At 55.9% G+C, this 24,366-nt stretch overlaps 1 protein-coding gene across 1 annotated transcript in view; it reads left to right on the top strand.

Annotated features, from left to right (window-relative positions):
- The first annotated feature begins 6,941 nt into the window (after positions 1–6,941).
- The window catches only part of KCNC1 (potassium voltage-gated channel subfamily C member 1), a 52,931-nt gene continuing 35,506 nt past the window's right edge, over positions 6,942–24,366 (top strand). Inside the window, exon 1 of the mRNA XM_075548422.1 lies at positions 6,942–7,511. Within this exon, the coding sequence (XP_075404537.1) occupies positions 6,942–7,511 (570 nt within the window). The remainder of the gene's footprint in view (positions 7,512–24,366) is intronic.

Raw genomic sequence — 24,366 nt, 5'->3', positions numbered from 1 at the left:
AGCTTGACTATTTCCCTTCAAGACCATTAGTTCTTGGTGCCTCTTGGAAAGGTGGAATGTCAACTCGTTCTTTTGGCGCAGTGACTCTGTGTATTTTTTTTTTTTAAACATTTTATTAGGGGCTCATACAACTCTTATCACAATCCATTCATATACATACATCAATTGTATAAAGCACATCTGTACATTCTTTGCCCTAATCACTCTCAAAGCATTTGCTCTCCACTTAAGCCCTCTGCATCAGGTCCTCTTTTTTTTTTTTTTTTTTAACAATTTATTGGGGCTGATACAATTCTTTTCACAGTTCATACATATACATACATCAATTGTATAAAGCACATCTGTACAGTCTTTGCCCTAATCATTTTTTTCTCTTTTCTTCTTTTACATTTTATTAGGGTCTCCAACAACTCTTACCACAATCCATACATATACATACATCAATTGTATAAAGCACATCCATACATTCCCTGTCCCAATCATTCTCAAGGCATTTGCTCTCCACTTAAGCCCCTTGCATCAGGTCCTCTTTTTTTCCCCCCCCCTCCCTCCGACTCTGTGTATTCTTTCCATCTTCTTGGATGCTTCCGGAACCTTTCAATAACTTGCCCATAGAATCTTTCAGTAATGCAACTTGGGCTCGAGTTTTTTCTTCAGTTCTTTCTGTTTGAGACATGTGTAGTGTGTTTTTCTTCGTCTTTTTTTAGTTTTCTAACTCTAGGTCTTTGCACATTTCATTATAATATTTTACTTTGTCTCTTGAAATTTTCTATTAAGCTCTTTAACTTTCTCATTTCTTCCATGTGCCTTAACTGCTCTGATTAAGAGCAAGTGTCGGACTCTCTTCTGACATCGACTTTGATCTTTTCTTTCTTTCCGGTCTTTTACACAACTTTTTGCTTTTTTCAAGTATGATGTTCTTGCTGTCATCCCACAGCTCCTCAGCTCTTCTGTCATTCGTGTTCAATGCAGCAACCCTGTCCTTGAGACGTTTTCAAAGTCCAGGTGAGATAATGTCCCCCATGCTGTGGACATGCCATCAGGAGGGGCCAGTCCTTGGAGACGGACACCGTGCGTGGTAAAGGAGAAGGTCAGTGAAAAGAGGAAGCTGAGATGGACTCAGTGCCTTTAACACTGGACTCAAAGAAAGACACAATTGTGGTGATGGGAGAGAAGCAGACAGGGACTCGTTCGGTTGTACGCAGAGGTGGAATGAATCAGAACTAACAGGATGACACCTAACAGCAGCCAACAGCACAATGGGTTTGTAACCAAATATGTCTGGACCAGTGGTCCTCAACCAGAGGGACTGGTACTCGGGACATTTTGGGTTGTCACAACAGGGGGAGGAGTTCTACTGGCATCTCATGGGTGGAGGCTAGCGATGTTGCTTAATCTCCTTCCACGCACAGGCTATGTCCTCAGCGAAGAAGCATCCCTACCGCAGTATTTGTCATACAGAGCAGCGCTTCGTAGGCCGGCAGCCTTCATCCTGGACACAGAGCACACACGCATAGTCATGACACCTCGCTCTAGTCAGGACATCTGTCCCAAACTCCAATAAGCTTTTTATTTAACTTAACTCATGACCGGCCTCTACTTACCCGAGAGCAAGTTCACACGACCCCAGGTCTATAAGTATATGCAGGAAGTACACAAAGCAGTCATGGCTTTCAGTAAGGTTAATGATCTGGACAGTATTGTGAAGCACAGCATCATCTAACCCTGTGAATATATATATTATATACATCTATACACATATGCACATATTGGTGACAAGCACATGCTGTGGGTTCAGAATCGGGCTTTGGTGAAGTCGCATGATGCAGCACGGGCAAGCGCTGGCAGCAACACCTCAGCTTCATGACACATGTGATTTTGAATTGCTTTTTGGTCTTTGTGTGCTCAGGAAACTGTCAGTGTTACCAACTCTTTCACCACCCCCCACATTCAGTGACACGACCCCATCTGGGGTGGTGAGTCGCCGTTTAAGAAGCTCTGGATAGAGGTTGAGGAAGCCTGGTCTAGACACCTCACCCCATCTCCCAGGGCCTCTCAACCTCAGCTTCTTTCTAGACTGTCCGTGACCTAAGAGGTACGTAGCCCTTGGTGCTCAAGATGCAGAAAGGAACAGCTGTGTGTCCTACCCTAGCCCAGTCCAGTACACACCAAGGTTAGGGACCAGGTCAGGCTCAAAGTATAGATCCCGTGGCCACAGGCCCTAACTCCCCATGATGGCACCTTTAGTATCACACTTCCCTACCCACTGGTGAAGGGACGTCTTGTCTGGGCAGAGGGTACCTGTCTATTCCACTGCTTCCCCTGAGACAGCCAGCCCCTCTCACAAACCTAGTCGGCCTGTGCTCTGCTTCAGTTCATTTCCAGGTGTGGCCACAAGATGGCACCCCAACCCACGAGGAATACAGAGGCTGGGAGTGTGACATGAAGGAAGTGCCAACTCCGATCAAGGTTTGGAAGCTGGAGTTGGGCTGGCTCCAGAGTCTAGCAGCACCAGATCTGAGGCCTGGAAGTGACATGTGCACGAACATAGTCCAAAGTTGGCTCCGTGGTACTTCCTTCCTCGTTGACTACCTTTGATGAGATAACAGTGGTCACTAGATTGAAATGTTCATTCCCCACCTTAGCTCATCCACGAGTCCGAGTCAGTGGAAGCTCAGCCAAGCCCAGCACTGGTTCCCAGAGGAATGTGAGGACTAGGGTGTTATGGATACGCTGTTATTGTTGTTAGGTGCTGTCAAGTTGGGCCCAACGCCAATTGACCCACCATGACAGAGTAGAGCTCTCCCCAGGCTTTTTAGGCTGTAATCTTTATGAAAGCAGACTGCCACATCTTCCTCGAACCACTGATCATTCTGTGGATAGCTACATGCTTAATCATGATGCCACAGGGCTCCTCAACCAAGACATTGGGAGGCTGTGTAACTTGCCCAAGGTCACAGTCAATGGTCAGGGTGGGCTTTGAACCTAGGTAGCAGGTCCTAGGGTTCATACTTGAAACAAAGCTACCCTGCCAACAGTGCAGTGCATACCCCCACCAGTCACTGCTGCCACAGACCCTCCGCAGATCCTGCTTTGTGAGAGAGGAGGCTAGTGGCTGTGAATGGGGTGGTGGGGTGGTGGTGGGGGTATGGGGTGAGTGGTGTTGCCTAGCCAGCCTCAGCTGGGCTGGGTGTGTGGTTAGTGACTGTGGGTGAGATGCCGGGGCTCCGACAGCAGCCCTTCCTCCCATCCCTGTTTCTCTGGGACTTTTTATTTCTGGGTTGCCCTTTTGTTTTTTTTCTGGGCATTCTGAAAATGCCAGCCTTCTAGCAGTGTGAAGGGGGAGTGAGAGGAGGGACTTTAATGTCCCTGCTTAGGTTAGAGAATGGGGGACATTCTGTGGGGCCTGGGCTGGGGTGTGGCACCAGGGCCCAAAGTGCGAATCCTAAAGTGAAGCAGCAGCAGGCTCCTCAGGGGCAGCTGCCCTCTCATGCTGGGCACTGCTCTCTCTCCTTTGCTTCTTAGGGGGCTTTAGGGTGCACTGTTACATTTCACATTCCCCCACTCTTCAACCTGGGCCTGTCTCTCTTCCTCTGGCCACCTTCTAGGGCCAGACCTGATCTGAATTTCTGTCTATCCACCTCGCCTCCACCTGCTTATCCCAGTCACCCAGGTCATACTGCAGCTTCTAGCCTGCCTCACTAGGGGGCAGTGTCTGGGCTGGATGCTGCACTAACTCCCTGTGAGACCTTATTTAAGCTCTTCCTGGGACTCTGACTCAGTGAGGTACACCAGACTCCCTCCATCTCTGACACTAGGATTCAAGGATACCAGCCTGTCCTTCGGACCTTCTCCAACTAGCCAGCCATTAGTGAAAAATAACCATGCCAGCTACTGTGGGGAGCCATCCTCTGAGCCCATATCATCCTGCAGGAGAAAGAAATGAAGAGGCCTGGGCCCCTAGAGTTTCAGGAACCACCGAAGGCTTCCTGGGAGAGGAGAAAGATTGGGCATCTAGCTGGAAGGAAGGAAAAGTTTGGAGAATCCTCTAGCTTGTCTCTTTCCATTGTGCTTTCTCCCAGCGGCATCTCTGTGGCTATGTGTGTGTACATCTTTTTCTTCTCCTTCTGGGCTCTCCATTTATTTCTGTTTCATTGTTTCCTTGGGTCCAGGCAGGACCCTCTGAGAAACTGTGTCCTCAGGATCCAGATTTGGGCCAGACTAGGCTGGATCAGAACCAGCCTTCTCAGGGTTAAGGAGAGGGACACTGGCCAGCGCTTTATGCCTGCCTTCCTCGCTGGGAGAGGAGGGCTGGAGTGTTGATGGAAGGGAGGGTTCCATTGCTCCTTTCCAAGTTTCTGAGCAGAAGAAGGTGACCTCCTGGTCCTTAATTCCAGCCCTGGTTTTGTCTTGGACCATCTCTGCCCCATTTGTATCTGTCCAAACTCTGCTTCCCTTTGCCTCCCCTTACCCTGACCCCTGGCTCTGCCTCCTGCCCCTCCTCCTAGCTCTCCAATCCTCCAAGGCTGTCCCCCATCACCCCAAGATTTCTCCACCCAAGGGAGGAGAGAGGTGCCTGAAGTCCAGTGTGTCTCCAGGCCCCTGATGGGGTCTGTGGATCTATAGAGATGGATGGCTGTCTGCACAGCTAGCAAGTGCCAACAAATGCATAAGAGCCTTGTGTCTTCTTAATTAAATCGCCCTTTGCCCAGGCAGCCTGTGTTCGATTGGGTTGGGCTGGGATCAATAAACTTCTCTTCCAGCACAACCATCCCTGGATCTGGGCCTGACCACTGCCCTACCTGGCCCACCTGGCCACTTCCCCAGTGGCCTGGGGGCTCCTTGGGGGCGGAGACCGAGTGATTCATCTCTTTCACCCCTGTTCCTGGGGCAGATCCTGCAATGAGTCAAACAGTGGTGGTTTAACTAGATAACCTGAGGCACTGGCCTAAAGCACAAACCCCAAAGGACCCCTCAACTGCGAGTCCCACCCCTAGAACTAGCTGTGGTATGGGTGACGCTGTAGCAAGCCCAGCAGGCAGGGATTGTCACCTAAAAACACAACATGAACTCCAGGGGGAAGTTGATGGGGGTGCCAATCTGCTTCCCTCTCTTCTGAGGGTAAAGCACCTTCTTCATCAGGACCCCCACCTGAAGGTTGGAGCATCATGTGGAGGGCCATGCGCTCTTCATCAAGGTGGCACATGGAAGGTGAGTTGGGAAGTGGTCAAAATGGACTACCTAGGGTCCAGCATTACTGGGATGGCCATGGATAGCTCAGAGGTCAAAGTGTGCAGGGCATTATTGGGGAGTCCATGTAAGAGGGTCTATAGGGAAGGGCCCTGGGGGCCCACGTTTGGTGGGAAGGGTTGGTCTCAAATGGTTGACGAAAGCGGTCAGTCTGACGAGAGCGGTCAGTATCGTTCAGGGACAAAGTGCCTCTGATGGCGGTGGGGGGTGGGCGTCTCATCTCAGCAACAAATCAGGTTTGGAAAGAGGGGTGGTGCCGCCCTTCTCACCTCAGTCTCCTGGATCCCCCGCCCATTAAATGGCACTCCTTGAGGGTGGAGCGTCGGCTGGTCTCCCAGGGAGCGCCAGAAGCAGTGGGGGTCCGACATTCCCCAGGCGCCCGGGTTGAAGGAAGCCCAGCTCAGCACTGGGCTGGGAGGGGGGCGCAGAATCAGGGCTTTTTAGGACCCAGCGCGGCGCCTCCCTTTGGGGGCGAGTGCGGCTGCGCGCGCCGTGTGCCCGTGTCCGGAGAGCGGCGGGCTGGACGCGGACCGCTCCAGCGAGCCAGCGAACGAGCCAGCCAGCCAGCCAGCCCAGCAGCAGCCCGGTCGCCAGCAGCTTCGCGGCGGCTGCGGCCGCTCCGCGCCTCTCCTCCCCGGCCTCGCCGGCCTCACCTCGCCGCACCCGACCCGCCACCCCCGCCTCTCGGGCCCGATCGTCGCAGCCCCTCGCCTCTGCGGGCAGAGCCAACCGCCTGTCCAAAGCGGGGCGCGGGGCGCGGAGCCACCGGAGTCAGTGCCCGCCAGCTCGGAACCTGGCTCAGAAAACCCCAGCCCGGGAGCTGTCCCTTCAGCACCGCCTCCGGAGCGGGATTCCGAGCGCAGCCCAGAGGAGCCCCAGCGCGAGCCAGAGCGCACAGAGCGCCGCGCGCAGCGGCTGCCGCACCTAGCGGCGCCCCGGGCGCCCCTGCCCAGGGAGCCCGCCATCTCCTCCGGGAGGCGGGGAGAAGGAGCCAGGAGGGCGGGCGGCGGACGCGCCCGGCGCCGGGGGAGCAAGCAGCCAGGCAAGGAGAGAGGGAGGGGGCCGGAGCCCGCCCTGCGCCCGGAGCTGCAGCCCGGCCACGCACGGAGGAAGGCAGCCCGCATCCATCTCCTCCGCGTCCAGAGCGCGCTGCGGCGGCCGCCGCACCGCGGAGTGCGGCTCTCCGGCAGCCTCTCGTCCCCTTCCCCGGCTCGGAGCTAGTCTGCCTAGCTAGCACGGGAGCCGCTGACCACCCCCCTCCACCTCCACCCCAAAGCTTTGTGTGGATCTCTCCCATTTTCCCGCTGAGATGGGGACCGGAGCCCGGCCCCTCCATCCCTCTCCTCCTCCCGGGGCTTGCTGCTGAGCGCCGCCTCCCTCCCTCCCTCCCTCCCTTCCTCCTTCCCTCCTCTGCCTCCTCCGCAGCCGGACCAGTTTCCGCCCACATCTGGCGCCTGGACACCCTCCGGATTCCACGCACCCTTCCTTGGACCGGCACCCAACAGAAAGCGCCCCGAGGAGCTTGGGTCGCTTGTTGGGGTGGCCAAAGCCAAGTTCCTCTGTTTCCATCCCCCCCGACGGCTGGGGGGAGGGGGGAGGAGGCCGCGCGCCCCCCTCCCCGGCGCCGACTCCCCCTGGCGGCTGCTCCCATGGGTGTCGCTAGGCCGCGCCATGCCTAAGGGGGCGCCGCAATGGGCCAAGGGGACGAGAGCGAGCGCATCGTGATCAACGTGGGCGGCACGCGCCACCAGACGTACCGCTCGACGCTGCGCACGCTGCCCGGCACGCGGCTCGCCTGGCTGGCCGAGCCCGACGCCCACAGCCACTTCGACTATGACCCTCGAGCTGACGAGTTCTTCTTCGACCGCCACCCGGGCGTTTTCGCGCACATCCTGAACTACTACCGCACGGGCAAGCTGCACTGCCCGGCCGACGTGTGCGGGCCGCTCTACGAGGAGGAGCTGGCCTTCTGGGGCATCGACGAGACCGACGTGGAGCCCTGCTGCTGGATGACCTACCGCCAGCACCGCGACGCCGAGGAGGCGCTGGACAGCTTCGGCGGCGCGCCCCTGGACAACAGCGCTGACGACGCGGACGCCGACGGCCCCGGCGACTCAGGAGACGGCGAGGACGAGCTGGAGATGACCAAGCGCCTGGCGCTCAGCGACTCCCCCGATGGACGGCCGGGCGGCTTCTGGCGCCGCTGGCAGCCGCGCATCTGGGCGCTCTTCGAGGACCCCTACTCATCCCGTTATGCGCGGGTAAGTGACAGCTTGTCCGAAGGGCAGGCTGGCGGGCTGGCAGAGCTGTGGCCAGGAGTGGATTCGAGAACTGGCGCCCAGGGTCTTCAGAACGGAGGTGTGTGTACACACGCGTGGAAGGGAAAGGGTGTTTCTTGTGGAGAGTGACTGATGTTGTGTGTCTGGAAGAGCCTGTGTCTGTGGCCCTGAATGGACTATGTATGAGTAGGTATGAATGTGTGTGTCGCAGATTTATGTCAGTGTGGTGGTGTATGTTTGGGTGGAGAGGGCGCAGGGGGACAGACGGAGCACATGAGCATGCTGGTGTGCTGTGCTCATAAGCACCTGTGTGTACATGGTTGTGTCTTTGCTCCTGTATGTTAGGAAGGTGTGGGAAAGAACTGCCCACTAGATAGTAGTTGGGGAGGCAGAAGGGGAGCCCCTCCCATACACACACCCAGTGGCAGGGGTCTGCAGCTGAAAGGGCTGCAGGAGCACCTGAGGCTTGGGGGGACACAGAGACAGACCTCCCCTGCCCCAGGGAGCAGCCTCTGGCTCTTCTGAGGAGAGGGTCCAGGGGGACCCTTTGACTAAGGAGTCGCTTATTACCCCTGGTGGTGCAATGGTAAGGCACTCCCTGCTAATGGAAAGCTCAGTGGTTTGAACCCAAGAGCAGGGCCTGAGAGCAAGGCCCTGGCGATGTCTCCTATAAAGGTTACAGCTGAGGCTACCCGCGGAGACAGTTCTGCTTTGCCCAGGAAGGTGGCTGTGACTCAGAAATGACTCCAGGACATGCACCACAGTTGGTGTGGGCCTGGAGTGTGTGTATGAGTGTGTGTGTGTGTGTGTGTGTGTGTGTGTAGGGGGATTGAACCCACTCACACCCACTCCCAGGAAAAGAGGCTGCCCTTCCTCCTGCTCAGAAGGGTCGGCCGCTAGAGATTGGCTGGCCTCAGGCCTGTGCTACCTTCATCCGGAACCTGTGGAGAGGTGAGGAGAAGATGTTTTGGGGGGACCTGCAAGGAGGAGGTGTGAGAGAGGTGGGTGTGTCTGCATCGAACATTCATCTTTAGTGACCGCTGCTTGTTGAAAAAGGACACTCTGATATTGACCTTACACCTATACACACACACATACACACACCCTGCCACCCAGGCTCTCTCGGCATCAATTTTGGTCACTTGTAAGATGCAGGGGGCTGTGGTGTGAGCCCTAGAGACCTTTCTTGCTGAACTCCTAGTAACTGAGCCAAAAGGGAGGCACTGTGGCAGCCTGTGCTCTGAGACAGACCCCCTGCCCCCGGGCCTGCACCAGCTCTGGCTCAGGCATGAGAGGAGGGCCACCCAGCTCAGTCCAGTGGAGAATAAAGACTTTTTTGTGAGGCTTCTGCTCCCCACCTCTTCACCCCCTGCCAAGCCACCCCTTACCTCTGCCCTGCTGGCCTTCAGTACTTCCCCTCCACTTCCCCTGCCCACTGGGGTGCAGCCAGGGAATGAGGTGTCTGTAGAGGAGCAGTGGGGGAGGGGACTCGGGTCACTGAGGCTCCCACGAGCAGAGGAAGGCTGTGTTGAGGCACACGTGTGGTTCATTGATCATTGGGATACAGCACCCTAAGATTTTGCCATATGAAGGAGGGGACAGTAGGTCAAAAGTCTTCTCCTTTGAATTCCAGAACAGGTGTGTGTGTGTGTGTGTGTGTGTGTGTGTGTGTGTGTGTGTGTGTGTAGAGCCAGGCCCGTGGTTTTGCCACTGAGGACTGTGTCCAAGGTCATTCCTCTGAGTTGTCTACCAGCTCCTTCCCATTCCCCAAAGTGGACTGGGGCCCTCAGAGACCTCCCCTCGCCTTGCCTTCCCTGACACAGGCCCCCTCAGCCCGAGGATTATGTAACTGGAGACTGGCTGAGCAGTGGGGAGGAGGGGGGCTCGGAGGTTGAACCAACACACATGTTGGAGGAGGGCATGCTGGGCAAGGGCTTGGGTGAGCAGCTGCCTGTCCAACCCACATTTGACCTTGGGCGGCTTCATCTCTTTCCCTATTCCTTGCACACACACACACACACACACACACACACACAATCCGAGCAAGGATGAGGCCCAGTGTCCCTGTTGTCCTCTCACTTCCTGACTTTGGCATTAAACTGCCCCTCCCTCCCCCAATCCTGTCCCCATCCTTGGGCTCAGCTTTAGGACTGAGGTCATATGGGGCAGTTTGTAACCCCCTCCCCTATTGGTCTCCTCCCACCTTAAGTTCCTGTATTACGGGGGCCTTCCCCTACTAAAGACAAATGAACCAGCTTGTCTGGATCAGGATCCGGTTGGCATCTGCAGCTTGATAGAGCAGTCTTCATTCTCTTGGATGAATGCTCACGCTGAGGGCAAAGCTGGGTGATTTAGAGGGCATGGAGGTGGTTGGGAGAGGGCACTTCCCCTAACCTACCTGTGCCCTTCTCTCCCTGGTCACCTCACAGAAAGGCTGGAGGCCCTTCCAACCCTTGAGAGACAGATGAGGACACTGAGGACCTGAAGGGGAGGGGCCTGTCCAAGGCCACCCAGAACTGAGGGCAGAGCCACTATTAGAACCAGGCTCCTGCGTGCCACCCCCACCCACCCAAACACACACACGTGCCCAGCTGGCCTAGCTGCATTGCGCTGCCTCTCTGCAGATCAGCTGCGTAGGGACCAGCCTGCCCACCCTCTCTCCCTGACTCCCTCTCTCCCTCCCTCCTTCTCTGCTGTGCTGCAGCTGCCGCTGCCCCGCTCCTGTCACCTTTGTTTACCCCTCCCCCTCTCAGGGCACCAAGCTCCTTCCACTTAGTGGACAGAAATTGACAGTTTTATTCTGATTCTAGCTCAGAGTCCTCTTAGATGGGCATCACATTGCAAACGTGCATGAAAGAAAGGCTGTGTGTGAGAGCAGAAACCGGTGTGTGTGTAAGAGAGATCTGAGTGAGCGTGAGACTCTTCATGTGTGTGAGAATAAAATGTGTGTGAGAATAAAATGCGTGTGTGTGTCTTGGGGGGGAGCTGGTGACCTCGTAAGAGAGATTCTGTGAGTGTGTGAGTCTGCGTGTTAGAAAACCTCGATGCCAAGGGGAGAGAGGCAGCTCCGTGTGTCCCGAGAGATGCACTTTGGGTGTGTGAGGAGGGCACTAGGAGGAGAGGATGTACATAAGAGACGCACGCGGGGAGGGGCTGCGTGTGTGAGAGAGATGCTCTCTGTGTTGCAAGAGATTCTGAGAAAGTACAAGAGACTTGGGGTGTGTTGCCCGGTGAGTGTAGGGCTATGTGCCAAGGTGAAACTTGGCATGCGAGATGTGTGTGTGTGTGCCCGAGACCCTCCGTGTTCAAGGCTGCATGTGTGTGACAAGTGACAGGCTGTGTATCCCTGAGGGTGGGGGTGGACAGAAGCCATATGTGAAGTTGTGTGTGCGAGACCCTGTGGGTGACAGGGTGCTGTGTGTGCGGCCCCAGTCTTGCTGTGTGCTTGTGTGGGAAAGATCTTGGATGTGCCCAGATGCGTGTTCCTCCAAGAAGACACTGCTTGCTCCCTGCCTCCATCTCCTGGGTCGAAGGAAGCTGTGTGAGTTAGGGTTGACACCCCATGCCCCATCCTCTGTCCAAATACAGTTATAGCTCAGGCTCGTGTTGGTGCATGATGGAGATGATGAGGTCCCCTTTCTCTGAGGAGCTGCCACCTCACCTCCAGCTGGGGCGCTGGCTCTGGGAAATGGGGACCATTCGAGCCTGAAGGGTGAGCTGGGGCAGGAGGAGCCTCACTTGTCTTCTGAGGGACAAGAAGGATGATGGCATTCTGCGGTAAGGGCCGTAAGAGGACTCCTGGGGATCTTGGGAGCACAGAATCCTGTAGGAACCCAGCCTGGACGGTGGGGTGGAAGAACTGCCCCCCTATCCCCCGCCCCAGGAGGATAATGTCAGAGCAGGTTTTGAGAGGCAAGTAGAAGTCAGTCGCTCAGATGGCTGGGGTGGGCAGTGCACATTCTCAAAGGTCTGGAGAGGCAAGAACAGGGCAAGGGAGGCGCTGGGGCAGCCGGGGGCAGCACTGGTTTGAAGCCCGCCCTCCTTTTCCTTCCGGGGCTAGCTCAAGTTTGAGACCATTGGCTTTGGTCTATGATTAGCGTGTTGTCACCTGGACCTTCATTTTGTGTCCAGCCAGGGCCAAGAGTGTCGTGTGTGTGTGTGTGTTTGACATCCACACGACCCCTCTCCCCCCAGTATCGTTTTGACCTTCCAAATGGCAAGAAAGAGCACAAGCACTTCAAGCCAAGGAAGCCCACCTCTGCCCAACAGCCAGAGTCTGACTTGACTTGCGCTTCCTTGCTTCGGTCCCAGCAGACCAAGGACCCTGAACCTTGGCTTGGCATGTAACGGGAGCCGGGGCAGAACATCCTGGGAACCTAGCCCTCCCCACTCCAGAGCCTCTCCTGGGACAAGGTCCCATGTGACAGGAAGATGGGACTGGTGTGATCCTCTCCTCCTCCCCCAAAGTGTGTCCCCTGGCCCATGTGCATTGTCAGGGGTCACCGTGGTTTTGAATGGTACCACCAACTCCCCTCCCCAGCACCCCATCCTGGAAGTGAACATCAGAACTCAGGCCTTTTCTAGTCAGTTTCCCTAGCCTCTTCCTTTCTGAAACAGGACTGGCCCTCCAAGGGCAGGGGTAAGGATGCCCAGGATGAAATGTGAACAGCCCGGAGCCAAGGGCCTGGCCTAAGGGAGGACTGCTGGTGTCAATACAATTGGTTGCATGATCCTTTTCCCTCCTGGCTCTCAGGTCACCTTCTCCTCCCTCCGTCCCCTTGGCCACCATTTCTTTCCCACTGGACCACCTCTCCAACGACCTCGGACCACGTTTCCACACCCAGCCTGACCCTTCCCATTCAGTCTCCACTTTGTCCACCGCAGGGCCCTCTTCAGTCTCTCAGATAACAGTCTTCCGTGGAAAAACCTGGGGCACTTTCCTGCCGCCTTCCAGCCTCCTCTGGACCAGCTCTTCCCACTACCCTCTGGATTCCAGCCACCTGGCCTCCCTCTCTCTGCCCCAGGACCTTTGTATATGCTGTTTCCTCTGGCACACTCACTCCTCCTGGCTCACCCCTCTTTCCTCCTCACATCCTCTTAAACATTACTTCCAGGACCCTACAGGCCAAGTGAGGGCTCAGAACCAGGTTCTTCACAGTCAAAGAACCATTGCATTTAGAATAAAATGTCTATTAGCTCCCCTGCTGGGTTCAGGCTAGTCTTCCTGTCCACACGATAAGCTTCTGTGTGCTCCACGGAGCAGGAGCTGTTCTTAGCACAGACGCAGACGCTGAGGCCCACAGAGGAGTGCTTTCTCAAGGCCACAGGTTAGTGAGAGGGGCTGGCTCAGGTTCAACTCTTCAGACAGTATTTGGAGTCTGGTGCCCTGGGGGCACTTTTGTGCTCTGCATGGAGCTGTGGAGAGAATTGGCTTGAGCCTCCCTGAGAAGGAGGTGGATTGACTCAGAGATGGGGGAAGGGCGGGTGGGGGTGGGGGTGTGCTACTCCCAGGGCCTGCAGCCTGGACCTGGGATCTCGGGGCCTCCCATGACAGCTGAATATAGTGTCTCCGGCTATTCTGAGCTGCCGCATGACCAGCGCATTCGCTCTGGCCCAAAAGGTCAAGGCTTTGAGTCACTGCCTCCTGTCAGCCCTTGGGCCAACCTGGCTACCACCTTGGCCCAAGCTTCCTGCTCTGGGTATAGTCTCAGAGGCAAACAGGGCCCTGAGAAGTCTGGGACCAGTTCACTGTTCAGTCCTTTTCCCAGCGGAACCACGCGGGTGGAAGGAAGTGACCATTTTCCCCGGTGTGGTGGGACCGTCGGAGTGCGGTGGATGCTCCCAGGCCACCTCTAGCCAATGCCCTCAGCCAGTGGAGAAGAAACAGGCTCAGAGAGGGGCATCCCCTTGTCCAAGCCACCGTGAGAATCAGGGAGACTCAGGATCCTAGGCCAGGCCTGCCATGCATGTTCCTTTTGGTTCTCCGTTTGAAGGGAAGCTGTGGCGGTCTCATCTGCCCTTGGTGTGTTCACTGGGGTCAAGCTCGCTCCGACTCCGGGAGGCTTCATGCCCAGCAGGGCAGAGCTCCACCCTGTCTGGTGCCATCTTTGCCATCCGTTAGGGGTCATGGGGAGTACCTTCCGACCTAGGGGCTAAGGGCTACACAAGATAGGGTGTGTGGGGAATGGGTAGCAGCTTTATTTATTTACAAACCATTTTATTGGGGGTTCTTGCAGCTTTTATAGCATTCCACACATCCATTGTATCCAGCACATGTGTGCATATGTTGCCATCATCATTTCCAAAACATTTTCTTTCTACTTGAGCCCTTGGTATCAGCTCCTCTTTTTTCCGCTCCCTCCCTGACCTTTCCTTTATCAATTGTATATTGTTATTATTATTTCATATCTTACGCTGTGTCCCATCACCCACCTTTCTGTTAGTCGTTCTGGGTAGGGGCTTTCATGGCTAATTTTCAGAAGTGCACCGCCGGGTCCTCCCTGGCTGTCTTAGCCCAGAAGCTCTGCTGAAAGCCGTCTACCACGAGTGACCTTGCTGGTGTTCCAAATGCTTCCAGCATGACAGCAACCCAGAAGCCACCACGGTACGACCCACAGCCAACCAGTGGACCCTTACGTAGCGTAAGCGGTTACCTGCTCTCCCCCTGCCATTTCTCATTCCCACTCCCCTCCCAAGACCCTGTCAACCTCCTCAGGCCAGTCAACCCAGACCGGCCCCCAATGACGTCACGCTTGGTCACGCGAAGGGCAGAGAAGAGGCAGAGGCACAGGGCTCTCAGTGGATGGCCACAGGGGTTGCCACCGAACCACTGTAAGAATGGCACAGGAATGGGCGGTGCCTTCCCCTGTGGAGCACATGGTCGCTGTGGGCTAGAGCCCAACCACAAAACGACAGTATTTTGTAAGGCCGGTGTGATGCGCCAGACACCGTTGAATGGGCTGGGGGCACATTGTCTCCTTTCATTCCCACAAACTCCCGCGAGACTGAATGATGATCAGGCCAGTATCACACCTGATCAGCCTTGAAGGGTAAGCAACGTGCCCACAGTCACCTAGCCTGGCAGCACTGGGGCCTGTGCTCAGACCTCGGTCTGTCTGACACAGCTCTGACGGTCAACATTCCACAGTCAGGGGTCAGGCCGGGCTGGGCTGGGCTGAGCTGAGAGTTTCCAGAAGGTACCTCATCTGCATCCCAATCCACACAGGTTCTAGGACACCATGTGGCCTGGAGGGGACTGGCAGGGGGCTTGGGAAAGGCTGAGAGCCATTCCCCACCAAGCAGGGAATGCTGGCTCCTCCTCAGCCTGGCATTTGATGCCTTCTGCTCCGGAAGCTAGCTTCGGCTGGCTCCTGCTGCTCCCTTCTGCCAGGCCCCTCCCTGGCCGTCTAGTCTTCAGCCCTCAGTCCAGCCTCTGGACTCGTGTTCATCTCCCCCTTTCCCTGCAGTGTCCTCTCCATTCTTGACAGAATCTGGGAACTTCAAACTCAAGGCCCAGCTCCCAAGAGCCCAGCCTGCAGCTCCCGCCCTCACTGACTACTTCCATTGGGAGTTAGGGACCTGGGTTGGGGACAGAGTATCCAGGCTTGCGTGGCGTGGAGCTTGAGGTCAGTGGGTCAGGTCTGGAGGTCCGGAGCTCAGGACAGGCAGGCCATCAGTCTGAGGGTCCCGCCAGGGTAGGCGGAGACATGAAGCCGCAGACAACAGACGCCCTGGTCGTGGGCATCAAGCAAGTGAGCCAGTACAGGATGAGGAGCTAGCAGGCAGAGCTAACCCGCCCCTTCACCCCTTCAGGCCCCACTTTGTCCGCCTGTGATGCACAGGGATCATCCTAGAGACCGCTAAGTCCCTCTGCAGCTCGGACATTCCAGGAGTCCCAAATTCTGGGCTCCAGCTCCCAGAGGAGGGTGGGAACCAAATTGGTTCTTCCCTATTTCTCCTTCCACATCCCCATCCCGCTCATTCCTTCCCATGGTGCCCAGGGAGAGGGGGTCTGAAGGGCTTCTGTGACGTGCACCCAGTCTCTTTCAACCTGCTCTCAATCATTCACGGCATCGTAAGCATTGTGTGAGGCCAGCAGTCATCCTGGGCGCCGTGAGGCCTTGTGGACATGGCAGGCTCACCCAGCCCTCTGCGTAGCACACACCCGGGACCCCCAGCTTCTGGAGGCATGCTTGCTAGGACCCCATGGGTGGCACCAGGGCCCTTTTCTGGGCCTTTCCTCTTCCTCTGGGGATGGGCAGAAAGGCGCACACCGAGGGGAGATGCACCTCTGGGCTGTGGGAGCTGGCGCAGAGGCAGTGAGGACAATAGTAGTGTTGGGGTGCAGTGCTCAGGGGTGGCGTGGGTGGGTGCTGTGTTGTATAGGGCCAAGGCTGGGGTGGGAGGGTGCTAGCAGGGGTTGCTATGGCATAGCAGGGGTTGCTAGGGGACTCCTAGCCTTGGCTGACCCTCCGCTCTGAGCCAGCTGGGCTCTGTCCCAGGAGAATTTGGTCCTTGGTCTGGGAAGGGGGCCAGGGAGCCCCAGATGATGCTTGCACTCAGTGAGACGCAGCCCTGCCATGGGGCCTGGGGCATCTTAGGGGCTCTCGCTACTCCTGGAGTGGTCCCCTGACCAGCGGTATCCGCATCCACATCTCCTGGGCGCTTGTTAGACTTGAAGGCTGTCTGGGCCCACCTGAGACCTTCCTGGTCCCAAATCTGCATTTCCACGAGATCCCTCGATGGCCCATGTGCACATTCCAGTCTGAGCAGCGCTGCTGTAAGCCCTGGGCCCGTGCCCAGGGAAGCAGCAAACCCAGGACATGCGGGAGGGGCTGTGCAGTGTGGCAGGGCTGCATGCATGCTTCTCTTCTTCCTGGGAGCCACGGCGTTTTGGTGACTGGGGGCTTGGCCCCATCTCAGTACATGGCTACGGCATCCTTCTCGTGGTTCAGACCCCAAACCTCGTCCTCGTCCTCCTCCTCAGCTCCCTGTTTCCTTACACGTCAGCACCTCCTGTTGGCTCTCCACCTTGTCCTCTCCACTCCTGCGTCCCTGATTGAAGCCATCATCCCTCTCCCCTGGATTTCCGCCAAGGCCTCTGAGCAGTCCTCCCTGCGTCTCTCCACTCAGCAGCCAAAGCTAGCCTGTGAAGATGCTGCTCACCCTGGCTCCGTTTCCAAACCCAAACCCCACTGCCATGAGTCCATTCCGGCAGGACAGGGCCGAATCGCCCCTGGGGGCTTCTGAGACTGCAACTCTGTACCACGTAGAAAGCCTGGTCTTTCTTGTGAGGACCAACTGGTGGTTTCGAACGGCTGACCTTGGAGGGAGCAGCCGGACATGTAAACCACGACACCACCAGGCACTCCCTTTGCTCCAGTGTCTTCAGACTCACTCTGAGAAGAAATCAAAGTCCTTATGGGGCTTGCAAGTTTGAACGCACTTCTCCTGCCTCTTTTCCTCACTTGCCCTGGCCTCCTTGGCCCACAGCTCAAGCTTCCCCGCAGAATCCGTCCACCTGCAGGTTCCCAGGCCCTCAGCCCTGCCCCTTTCAGGCTGCATTTGGGTATCACCTCTGAGATTGCACCCTCTCCGCTCCTTCCCCGACCCTCTTTCTTGTTCTGCTGTTTCTCCAGGGTCACATGAGGTCGCTGTGGGAGGCTGCCCACCCACAGTGACCTCATGTGACCCTGCCCGGTCCTGTGCCATCCTGACCACTCCTCCCATGCCTGAGCCCATTGCGGCGGCCGCTATGCCAGTCCATCTCCTTGAGGGCCTTCCTCTCTCTTGCAGCCCCACCACTTTACCAAGCATGATGACCTTCGCCAGGGACCGGTCTCTCCTCCCAACATAGCCAAAGTCTCGCCATCCCTGCCTCGAAGGAACGCTCTGGCTGCACTTCTTTTTTTTTTTTTTCCTCTTTTTTTACATTTTATTAGGGACTCATACAACTCTTATCACAATCCATACATATACATACATCAATTGTATAAAGCACATCCATATATTCCCTGCCCCAATCATTCTCAAAGCATTTGCTCTCCACTTAAGCCCCTTGCATCAGGTCCTCTTTTTTTTTCCCCTCCCTCCCCTTTCCCCCCCTCCCTCATGTGCCCTTGGTAATTTATACATCGTTATTTTGTCATATCTTGCCCTATCCGGAGTCTCCCTTCCCCCCTTCTCTGCTGTCCCTCTCCCAAGGAAGAGGTCACACATGTGGATCCTTGTAATCAGTTCCCTCTTTCCAACCCACTCACCCTCCACTCTCCCAGCATCGCCCCTCACACCCTTGGTCCTGAAGGTATCATCCACCCTGGATTCCCTGTACCTCCAGCCCTCATATGTACCAATGTACAGCCTCTGCCCTATCCAGCCCTGCAAGGTAGAATTTGGATCATGGTAGTTGGGGGGAGGAAGCATCCAGGATCTGGGGGAAAGCTGTGTTCTTCATTGGTACTACCTCGCACCCTAATTAACCCATCTCCTCTCCTAAACCCCTCTATGAGGGGATCTCCATTGGCTGACAATTGGGCCTTGGGTCTCCACTCGGCACTTCCCCCTTCATTTAATATGGTATATATATATATATATATATATATATATATATATATATATATATATATATATATACACACACATATATACACACATATACACATACATACACACACTTATATCTTTTTTTTTGCATGATGCCTTATACCTGGTCCCTTGGCACCTCGTGATCGCACTGGCCGGTGTGCTTCTTCCATGTGGTCTTTGTTGCTTCTGAGCTAGATGGCCGCTTGTTCACCTTCAAGCCTTTAAGACCCCAGACACTATCTCTTTTGATAGCCGGGCACCATCAGCTTTCTTCACCACATTTGCTTATGCACCTATTTGTCTTCAGCGATCCTATCATGGAGGTGTGCAGTCAATGATATGATTTTTTGTTCTTTGATGCCTGGTAACTGATCCCTTCGGGACCCCTCGATCACACAGGCTGGTGTGTTCTTCCATGTGGACTTTGTTGCTTCTGAGCTAGATGCCCGCTTGTTTATCTTCAAGCCTTTAAGACCCCAGTCACTATCTCTTTTGATAGCCGGGCACCATCAGCTTTCTTCACCACATTTACTTGTACACCCACTTTGGCTCCAGCCGTTGTGTCGGGAGAGTGAGCATCATAGAGTTCCAATTTAATAAAAGAAGGTATTCATGCATTGAGAGAGTGTTTGAGTAGAGGCCCAAGGTCCTTCCGCCACCTTAATACTTGACCTATAAATATAGACACATAGATCTATTTCCCCATCCTCCTATATATATTTGCATGTACATGTCTTTGTCTAGACCTCCATAAATGCCCTTTGACTCCTAGCTCTTTCCTCCATCTCCCTTGACTTTCCTCCTGCCCTACTACCATGCTTCGTCCTGGCTGCACTTCTTCCAAGACAGATCCGTTGGTCCTTTAAGTAGCAGTCCACGGCACTTTCAATGTTCTTCTCCAGCTCACCATTCAAATGCATCGACTCTTCTTTGGGCTTCTTTATTCAATGTCCAGCGTTCACAATGTATGAGGCCATTGCAAACCCCACAGCTTGGGTCAAGCCCATCTCTGTCCTCAAAGTAACAGCCTTAATGTTCATCACTATGAACTCATAATTATTATACAGCATAGCGATCATCGCTACGAATCTGTGCAGCAGGCACACCGAGTGCCGCTCATCTCGTGCCTATTGCCCTCTGAGGCAGGGCTGCCAGGAGTCTGAGTGGACGCGATGGTAGCGAGTTGTTTGGGCTTCATCTCCAATGTGGTTTACTTCTTTGCCTGTCTCCCCGCCACACACACACACACACCTTCCACAAGGGCGGGGAGTTTTGCATTTTTATTCATTGTTCCATCCCTGGCACCCAGGACATGGCCTGCTACAAGCCCTGATCCATTGCCATCCAGCGGATTGTGGCTCAGGGCAGACTGCCATGGGACAAAGTGGGACGGCCCCTGTAGGGGTTTCTTGGCTGAAATCTCGACATGAGCCAATTGCCAGGACATTCTGCTGCGGCTCCACTAGGTACTCCGAACTGCCAACGTGTAGGTTAGAACTTGAGTGTACACTGTTAGCGCCACACAGGGACGGCTGACTGGGCATCAAAACCTAAGCCACAAACCAATCCCATTGCCATTGAGCTGATTCCGACTCCTGTACCCCATGTTGCTGAAGCTGTAACTCTATGGGAGCAGACAGCCTCATCTTTCTCCCGAGGGACGGGTAGTGGATGTGAACCACGGATCTCACGGATTGCAGCCCAGTGCTTGGCTGACAGCGCCACCAGGACCCCTGACCTGGCACACAGTGAAGGCTAAATAAATATCTCGGGAGAATGGGTAAGTCAGACGTTGACACTGCTTTGAGGTTGGCGCTGGTGCCTCACCCGGGAATGCTGTCGCCCACCCCCGACGCTAGAGTCGTGGTGAACAGGCAGAGGCAGGGGCAGTGCTGGTCCCAATATGGGTGGGTCCCATCTGCTGCTGCCACCCTGCAGAACCAGATGGGATCACTTCATCTCCAGCCCCCTCGTCTCTCCAAACTCCTCTTCACACCGAGTCAGCCTGGCTGCCCCCCCCACCCCACGGTAGAGCTTGAGGGCAAACGGATTGGTCTCCCAAACCACATAGCAGAGGCTCCTGTTGCCGCTGCCCTGCAGCCAGCCCCTACTCACGGCAGCCCTGTGCCCATGCACCTGGGCAAGTGCAGCGGTGAGGCAGACCGTTGGCAACTGCACTGTTTGCACTGGCTGGTTTTCACCAAGCCTTCTCCCTGAGCCATCTTCGTCTGGCAGTGACGCCGAAACCTGCCTGATGTTATCCCAGAGCACCAGCCTCCACTGACATGCGGTGCCCTGACTGAGGTTCGAATCAGTCTCCCGAATCACACACTCACACAACTCCCTGACATCAAGTCAACACCAACCCACAGCAGGCCTGCGGGACAGGGCCGAGCTGCCCATGTGGGCTTCCGAGGCAGTAACTCTTTACGGGAGTAGAGAGCCCGTCTTTCTCCCATGGAGGGTGGGTGGTTTTGAACTGCTGATCTTCTGGTTACCAGCCCAGTGCATGCCCACGGCACTACCAGAGTCTCCTGCACTGAGGATGAGGATCTACCAGGGTCCCACCACTGCCCCCGTGACAAGGCTGGTGACATAGGAATGGCGGGCGGACCTTCTCTTGGGGCGGGTTCGCCCCAAGGCCAGCCCTGTTCTCTCCTTCCTCTTCTCCCTCTTCTCTGCCTGGACGCGTTCTCTTTGGCCGGTTTCCCTTTTCCCTGTCAGCCGTGCTTGTGAATCCTCCCTGTTGGCTTTCAAAACAGACTCCTCGACAAGAAGACCTCGGGTGCTGTTTTGTGATGAACCCCAAGCTTCAAGCCTGGGTCAGGGACCCAGGAGAAAGCAGGCGGACTTCATCCTGGCTCCATCTTTCTTGGAGTGACAGCAAGCTCCTGAGACCCAGGTGTCTCTTAAGTGCACATCAAGCCACATTCGAATCCAGGCCCCACCGATTCCGAGCTGTGTGACCTTGGACAGCTTCCCTAGTCCATCTGTGGCACAGGGAGGGTTATTAATAGCCCCTGACTCAGAGGGAAGTTGGGAAGATTAGATGTGTTAAGCACGCAGCCCAGAACTGGAAACATAATATGTGTTTAATTATTGTGGACGCCATTATCTTCTCTTGGCTCTTACCTGGGCTGCTGTCCACTTCATTCTCTTAGCTCCGGGCGTCCCCTCCAAATTCCTCAGGTGCCATGGTCCCTCTTACTCTGTCTCCCAGGGACCAGACAGCAGGAGTATCATCCTGAGAGGCAGGCCTGGGTTCTGTCTCGATTCTCCCGTGACCCACTGTGAATGTGAGTAGCCTCAGTCTCCCCATCTGTTGAACTGGGACTACTCTGCCTCCCTCCCCAGGCCGAGTGGTACAATAGAGGGCCAGGAAGGGACGGCTGAGGGAAGGAGGGAGGGAGGGCGGGCCATTAGGCTATGGTCTAGTGCCAAGTGCGGGGACCAGAGATGCTGACAAGTGTGCCAGTGTGGAGCTGGCAGGCGGCTGGAGGTCATGCATCACAGCTCAGGGCGTTGACATGGGTCCTCTTCAAAGAGGAGGCTTGGGCCCAGGATGGAGAACAGTGGGGGGTCCAGCAGACCCAAGGAGCAGACAGCCCAAGAGACGGGCCCTGCAGGATCCTGCTAGTGCCAGAGAGTGGTGCCCATGGTGGAGCTGGGCTTTCCCGCCAGGCCGACGACAGGCTGGGTGGAGATGGGCTAATATTAGCAGCCTGGACAGCTGAGCTCTGGGGGCTTCTGAAGCCAAGCTCCCTGGGCCTAGGCTGAGCTGCTGGTTTGACTTGGGCCATGGAAGCCATAGGACTCTTTCTCAGGCTTATGCAGGACCTTGAGTACCCCTTCCTCCTGGTCTGAACCAGCCCCACCCCCACCCCCTGCTCACCTAGCAGCCCCTGCCCTTGCTATTCCTGGTTCTTGCTCACAGGGTCCCTGCCCCAGCACCCCCAATGCCTCCCCACCTTACCTCTTCTCTTTCTACTGCACAGTGGCAGGACCGGGCTTCTCATCTTATCCCGGGTGCTGCGCTAGGGACTTGTGTGAGCTCAGTCACTCAACAGATATTATTGAGCACCTACTGTGTGGCAGGCAAGGCTCTAGAGGCTTTTATAGCAAAGAACAAAAGTCAAAAAAATCTCTGCCCTCAGAGGGCTGGTGGCACTGTGGGCCTGATGCTGGGCTGCTAACTGCAGGGCCAGCAGTTCAACCCACCAGCTGCTCGACTGACGAAAGCTGAGTAGTCTGCTCCCATGAAGACTGATGTATCAGAAACCCCAGGTAGCGTTCCTGGGCTTCGGAATGGATTCAAGGACAGGAGGCACCAAACCAAACAAAGCCTCTCTGCCCCCAAGAAGCCGGCATGCTAATGCAGGGAGAGCAAGAGAGAAGAGGCTAGGGAACGTATACAGTTTACCGTGTGGAGACGGCTGGGGTGGTGAGCGTCGGTGGTGGGGAGGCTCACCCAACAGGGGCTGTTTCCCGGAAGACTTGGCGGTAAGGGGGCGACATTCGAGAGCCTGGGGGCCGAGGGAAGACTCAGGACAAGCCCCAAGACAGAGTCTGCTGCCCTTCAAGGCAGAGCGAGGCAGCCAGGTGTGGGAACCGGGCAGGAACCTGCGGGTCCTGGCTAGTGGGTTAGGAAGGTCTGAGCAGTGGGCCCCACAGCCCCACTGGGCTCCTGACAATAGGCTGACATCCCGGGGGGGGCTGTCTCTTGGGGTTCCCCAGGGCACCAGCCCAGCACTTCGCTGAGCTCTGGACCAGAGTGGCTATGCACACTGGGCTTGCAGGGAACTGGGCTCACAGAGGGAGGCTCCACACTCCCTGATGGGCAGCTGTGCCAGGAAGACATGAAGGGGCCACACCTGCTGCCATCAGGTTGTAGGGATGGAGCAGGGGTGGGGTGGGAGAGGTAAATGTGGAGGAGGAGAGACATGGTGACTCACCAATAAGGGGGGGTGTCAGCCAGTCCTTTCCAAAACTCCTGCAGCACCCAATGGGTGGTCACCTGGTTCTCACTGCAGACCTGAAAGAAGAGGTGTGGTGTCGTGGTTATGGGCCAGATTGAGGTCAGGCTGCCTGGACCCAAACCTGGCTGTGCTGACCTTGGGGAACCAGTTTCTCCTTGGTAAGCCCTGGTCATCTCAGGTGCCCAGCGGGAACACCTCAAAAATCCAAAACCAAACTCTGCCATTGAGTCGATGGCGACTCATAGCAACCCTGCAGGCCAGAGTAGAACGACCCTGTGGGTTAGAGGACTAGAAAGCCTCATCTTTCCCCCTTGCAGCGGCTGGTGGTTTTGAACTGCTGACTTTGTGCTTAGCATCCCAGTGCGTAACCACTACACCAGCAGGGCTCTTCAGTGGGATGACAGGAGCCCCCATTTCCAAAAAGCAAATGGAAGAAGACAGAGAATGCCATTGGGCGTGGTACACAGCGCAGGCAGTCACAGGTACATGTCCCTGCCCTCATCACCATGGGGTGTGGGGGGATGGGGGGACTTCTTTCTAGAATGCTCTGCAGACACTGGTTTCTCTCCACCTAAGGGGCCTGAGAGTCAGCTCCCAAAGTCCTCTTACAGAGGAGGCTGCTGTCTCGGGGAGGCTTTGATGGGGATGCAGGCCTTGCTGTGTGGCTCCCTGGGGACTTTCTCTGCCCACAGAGAGGGCAAGTGTGACTCCCCTTAGGCCTCATCATCTGGGTAAGTCCGTGAACACACTCAGCACCACAGCTACCCAGCAGGGCCAACTGCTCTCTGCTCACAGATGAATTTTTAATGCCCAACTTCAGGGGTTCTCTGAACAGGCAGCAGAAACACAGCCACCCGCTGGCCTACCTGGTGCCAGCCAGAGCCCTGGACGCAACTGAGGTCACAGGCTGGGCTCTTAGATGTTCATGTGGCTGTCAACCTGCTAAGGCCCTGGCCCCATGCTGTGGATGCGTCCTCATGGGACCACAGGTGTTTCTGGCTTGTCCTCTGATCAGCCTGCCTGTGGGGACCACAATTCCTGGATTTTCTAGACCTCCGTTTCCTCATCTGTAAGTCATGCATGGTGGTGGTGTCCTCTTGGGGATGTTGGGAGACTCCGGGAGACTCAGAAACAGACAGATAATTTGTGAGCCAGAAAACTTGGCTGATGGTGGGGCCACGTCAGGAGGAGGCCGAGAGCTCCAAAGGGGCAGGACCAGAAGAGAGAGTGGCCCTTTGAGTCTGACCATCCCATGTGGACGTGGGCAGGTGACCACT

The sequence above is a fragment of the Tenrec ecaudatus genome, chromosome 4 (assembly GCF_050624435.1).
Source record: "Tenrec ecaudatus isolate mTenEca1 chromosome 4, mTenEca1.hap1, whole genome shotgun sequence".
Lineage (NCBI taxonomy): Eukaryota > Metazoa > Chordata > Mammalia > Afrosoricida > Tenrecidae > Tenrec > Tenrec ecaudatus.
Note: the sequence above shows the minus strand (reverse complement) of the source record. Positions and strands in the feature narration are given on the sequence as shown.